The sequence below is a fragment of the Cricetulus griseus genome, chromosome 6, assembly GCF_003668045.3.
Source record: "Cricetulus griseus strain 17A/GY chromosome 6, alternate assembly CriGri-PICRH-1.0, whole genome shotgun sequence".
Classification (NCBI taxonomy): Eukaryota; Metazoa; Chordata; class Mammalia; order Rodentia; family Cricetidae; genus Cricetulus; species Cricetulus griseus.
This window is the reverse complement of record NC_048599.1, coordinates 100,454,838-100,459,048: the sequence shown is the minus strand read 5'-3', so window position 1 is coordinate 100,459,048 and position 4,211 is coordinate 100,454,838. Positions and strand designations below refer to the sequence as shown.

At 41.9% G+C, this 4,211-nt stretch overlaps 1 protein-coding gene across 1 annotated transcript; it reads right to left on the bottom strand.

Moving 5' to 3' along the window:
* Positions 1-3,269: 3,269 nt before the first annotated feature.
* LOC100753593 (60S ribosomal protein L21) lies at positions 3,270-3,812 on the bottom strand. The gene has a single exon (XM_027420052.2). It carries the CDS (start codon positions 3,787-3,789, stop codon positions 3,307-3,309), a length of 483 nt encoding a protein of 160 aa, XP_027275853.1. The 5' UTR covers positions 3,790-3,812; the 3' UTR covers positions 3,270-3,306.
* Between the last annotated feature and the right edge of the window lie 399 nt (positions 3,813-4,211).

Sequence of the window (4,211 nt, the reverse complement as noted above, 5' to 3'; positions counted from 1 at the left end):
TAAAACAACTCTGTATAATAAAGGATCTTCTGGTAGCATCACCATCCCTGACTTCAAGCTCTATTATAGAGCCATAGTTCTGAAAACAGCTTGGTATTGGCACAAAAATAGACACATAGACCAATGGACTCGAATTGAAAACCCTGATATTAACCCACACACCTATGAACACCTTATTTTTGACAAAGAAGCCAAATCTATACAATGGAGGAAAGATAGCATCTTCAACAAATGGTGCTGACACAACTGGATTCGGACATGCAGAAGATTGCAGATGGATCCATACCTGTCACCATGCACAAAACTTAAGTCCAAATGGATCAAAGATCTCAACATAAATCCAGCCACACTGAATCTTCTAGAAGAGAAAGTGGAAGATACCCTTGAACATATTGGCACAGGAGACTGCTTCCTGAACATTACACCTGTAGCACAGACATTGAGATCTTCAATTAATGAATAGGACCTTCTGAAACTGAGAAGCTTCTATAAGGCAAAGGACACAGTCAGTAAGACAAATCGACAGCACACAGAATGGGAAAAGATCTTCACCAACCCCACATCTGACAGAGGGCTGACTTCCAAAATATACAATGAACTCAAGAAGCTAGCCACCAAAACACCAAACAATGAAATTAAAAAGTGGGTGCAGAACTAAATAGAGAATTCTCAACCTCAGAGGAATCTGAAATGGATGAAAGACACTTAAGAAAGTGCTCAAAATCCTTGGCCATCAGAGAAATGCAACTCAAAACAACTCTGAGATGCCATCTTACACCATCCAGAATAACTAAAATCAAAAACACCAATGACAATCTATGCTGGAGAGGATGTGGAGAAAAAGGAACACTCCTCCATTGCTTGTGGGAGTGCAAACTTGTAAGACCACTTTGGAAATTAGTATGGCAGTTGCTCAGAAAAATGAGAATCAGTCTACCTCAAGATCTAGCAATTCCTCTTTTGGGCATATACCCAAATAATGCATGTTCATACAACAAGGACATATGTTCAGCCATGTTCATAGCAGCATTGTTTGTAATAGCCAGAACCTGGAAGCAACCTAGAGGCCCCTCAACTGAAGAATGGTTAGAGAAAATGTGGTACATTTATACAATGGAATACTATTCAGCAGAAAAAAGCAATGGAATCTTGAAATTCGAAGGCAAATGGATGGAACTAGAAGAAACCATCCTGAGTGAGGTAACCCAGTCACAAAAAGACAAATATGGTATGTACTCACTCATATATGAATTTTAGACATAGAGCAAAGGATTACCAGCCTATAATCCTCTTCATCAAAGAAATTAGGAAACATGAAGGACTCTAGGGAATAAATCATGGACCCCAGGAATGGGAGGGGGCAGGAACTCCTGAGCTAATTGGGAGCATGAGGGTAGGGAAGAGGGAGCTGCCAGAATGAGAGGAGGAGAAGAGGAGAGGAGAGGAGGAAATTGAGGAGCAGAAATATTGAGTTGGGGGAAGAATAGAGGAGAGCAGGATGAGAGATACCATATTAGAGGGAGCCATTTTAGGTCCAAGGAGAGATCTGGCACTAGGGAGATTTCCAGAGACCTACAAGGATGACACGAACAGACAATCCAGGCAATGGTGGAGAGGATAAGCTAAGCGTCCTTCCCCTAAAATGAGATTGATGACTACTTTTTTATGCCATCCTAGAGCCCTCATCCAGTGGCTGATGGAAGCAGAGGCAGACATCCACAAATAAACACTGAACTGGTCTCTGGAACTTAGTTGCAGAGAGGGAGGAATGAAGAGAGAAGGCATCGGTACCAGGCTGGTGAAAACCACAGAAACAGCTGGCCTGAACAAGGGAGAGCACATCAACTCCAGATGCTGTCTGGGAGGCCAGTACAGGACAGATCCAGACCCCTGAACATGGATGTCAATGAGGAGGCCTCTGAACTCTAGGGGGCCCCTGGTGGTGGATTAGTATTTTTCCCTGTTGTGAGAAGGGACTATGAGAGCCCATCCCACGTGAAGGGATGCACTCTTGCCCTGGACACATGGGGAAGGGCCTAGGCCCAGCCCAGGATGATGTAGTGGACTTTGCAATCCCCTGTGGAGGGCCCTACCCTGCCTGGGGAGTGGTAGGTGGATGGGGTGGGGGGTAAAAGGAGGTGGGGTAGGAGGGGTGAGGGTGAGGGGAGGGAGAGGGAGAAGGGATTGACATGTCAAACAAGCTTGTTCCTAATTTGAACTAGTAAAAAAAAATTAGGAAAAAGAAAAAATAAATAAAAAGTTAAAAAAGAAAGGAAAAAAAGACATGTGGTAAAGCTAGATAAGAAATACAGGTTAATTTAAATGTAACATTTAGCTAGTAGCAAGCCTGAGCTATTGGCCTAGCATTTATAATTAACTTTAAGTCTCCATGGTGGTTATTTGGGAACTGGTGGATGGGAAAGAAAAGTCTGCCTACAGGACACTGTATTGTGCTCTTCACTAGTAAGTGCCCTGCCTGTTGCTTCCCTTTCCTATGTCAGCATTATTAATGTCCAATCATCCTGGGCTGAAAAATAATACTATTTCCCATTCATTTCCATGTTGAGATATGTTGATAAGGAGACACTATCAGTTTCTTTATGTTTATGGTACCACTTCCATAAACAAGGACAGAGAAAGACATAATGAACAGCAAAAAGAGACAACCTATAAAAGTGCTATAAAATATTTTCAAACTGAATACCTCATAAATGATTAATTTCCACAATGGGAATGAAATTTCTGCAACTCAGGCACAACAATAAAAATATCATCACCATCATCATCATCATCATCATCATCATCATCATCATCATCACAACTCATTTTAAAAATCAAGCAGATGGCTGGGCAGTGGTGGTACATACCTTTAATCCAAGCACTCGGGAACTGGACAATTCTCTGTGAGTTCAAAGCCAATCTGTCTACATAGTATGTTCCAGGACAGCCAGGGCTATGTAAAGAGACCCTGTTACAAAAATTTAAAAAAGAAAAGAAAAGCAAAAAGAAATATAAAACGCTTTCGCAACTGTAGAAAATAGTATACAAGTTAATTAGAAAATTAAAAATAGAGCTACTATATAACTCACAGACCTGTTGTTGACTACATGTTCATGAGAATGAAAATCAAAACATCGAAGTGATGTCTGAACAGCCATGTGACACTATTCACAGTAGCCAACATACAGAAACAACCCAAAAGTCCATTGATAAATAAACATAAAATGTGATGAATACATACGCTGGGCAATTTTTTTTTTTAAGAAAAACCCTTTACAGTCCAGGTCTTTTATTTCTTTTTGTACATTAGGCCATGAATTCATATGGGATGGGCTCCAGCAGCTCAGGCTCCTTCCCGTTAGTCCTCACAAAGTGTGCCTCTCTGGGTGGCGCAGGCTGGCGCTTCAGCTGAACCCAGGTGCCCTTCTCCTTGGCTTCCTTCTTCTTCTGGTCGTTTTCCTTCACCCGCTTCAGGAAGCTGTCTCTGCTCTTAGAGTGCTTGATGTGTTCCATCCGAACATTAATCCTCTTGGCAAGAATCTTGCCTTTAACTTGCTTGTTTGCAATGATGTCCACAGCATGCTGGGTGACATTGTAGACTCTTCCTGTTTTGCCATGGTAACATTTATGGGGCATTCCTTTTTGAACAGTGCCCATTCCCTTGATGTCTACGATGTCACCCTTCTTGTAGATTCGCATGTACGTGGCCAAAGGAACAACTCCATGCTTCCTAAAAGGTCTAGAGAACATGTAGCGAGTGCCCCTCCTCTTGCCCTTTGTGTTCGTCATTTTTGCGAGTCACTGAAAGATGGCTGCCGCGGCCCACGCTGGGCAATTTTTCAGGCTTCAGAAATAAAGGCAGAAATCCTTCCATTTGCAACAACATGGATAATCCTGGAGAACTGTACACTAAGTAAAATAAGCTAATCACAAAAGAAAAAATGGTGCAGGTCTAAGGGTGGAGGAGATGATGGGCTCAGTAGGCTTAAACCTTGAGGTATGCTAAATGACTAAGTTCTAACCATCTGTTTTAGGTAGCTTGTGTGGGTACAGTACAGTATCTACTCTTCAAATTTTGAGGGAAGGGGCACAGTGGTCACAGCTTCACTTGTCATTGGTAAAGCATGTATAAAGGCTCTGAGTTGAAAACCCAGCACCATAAAAGTTTTTAAATTTGTTAAACACTTTTACTACACACAAACAACAGATTA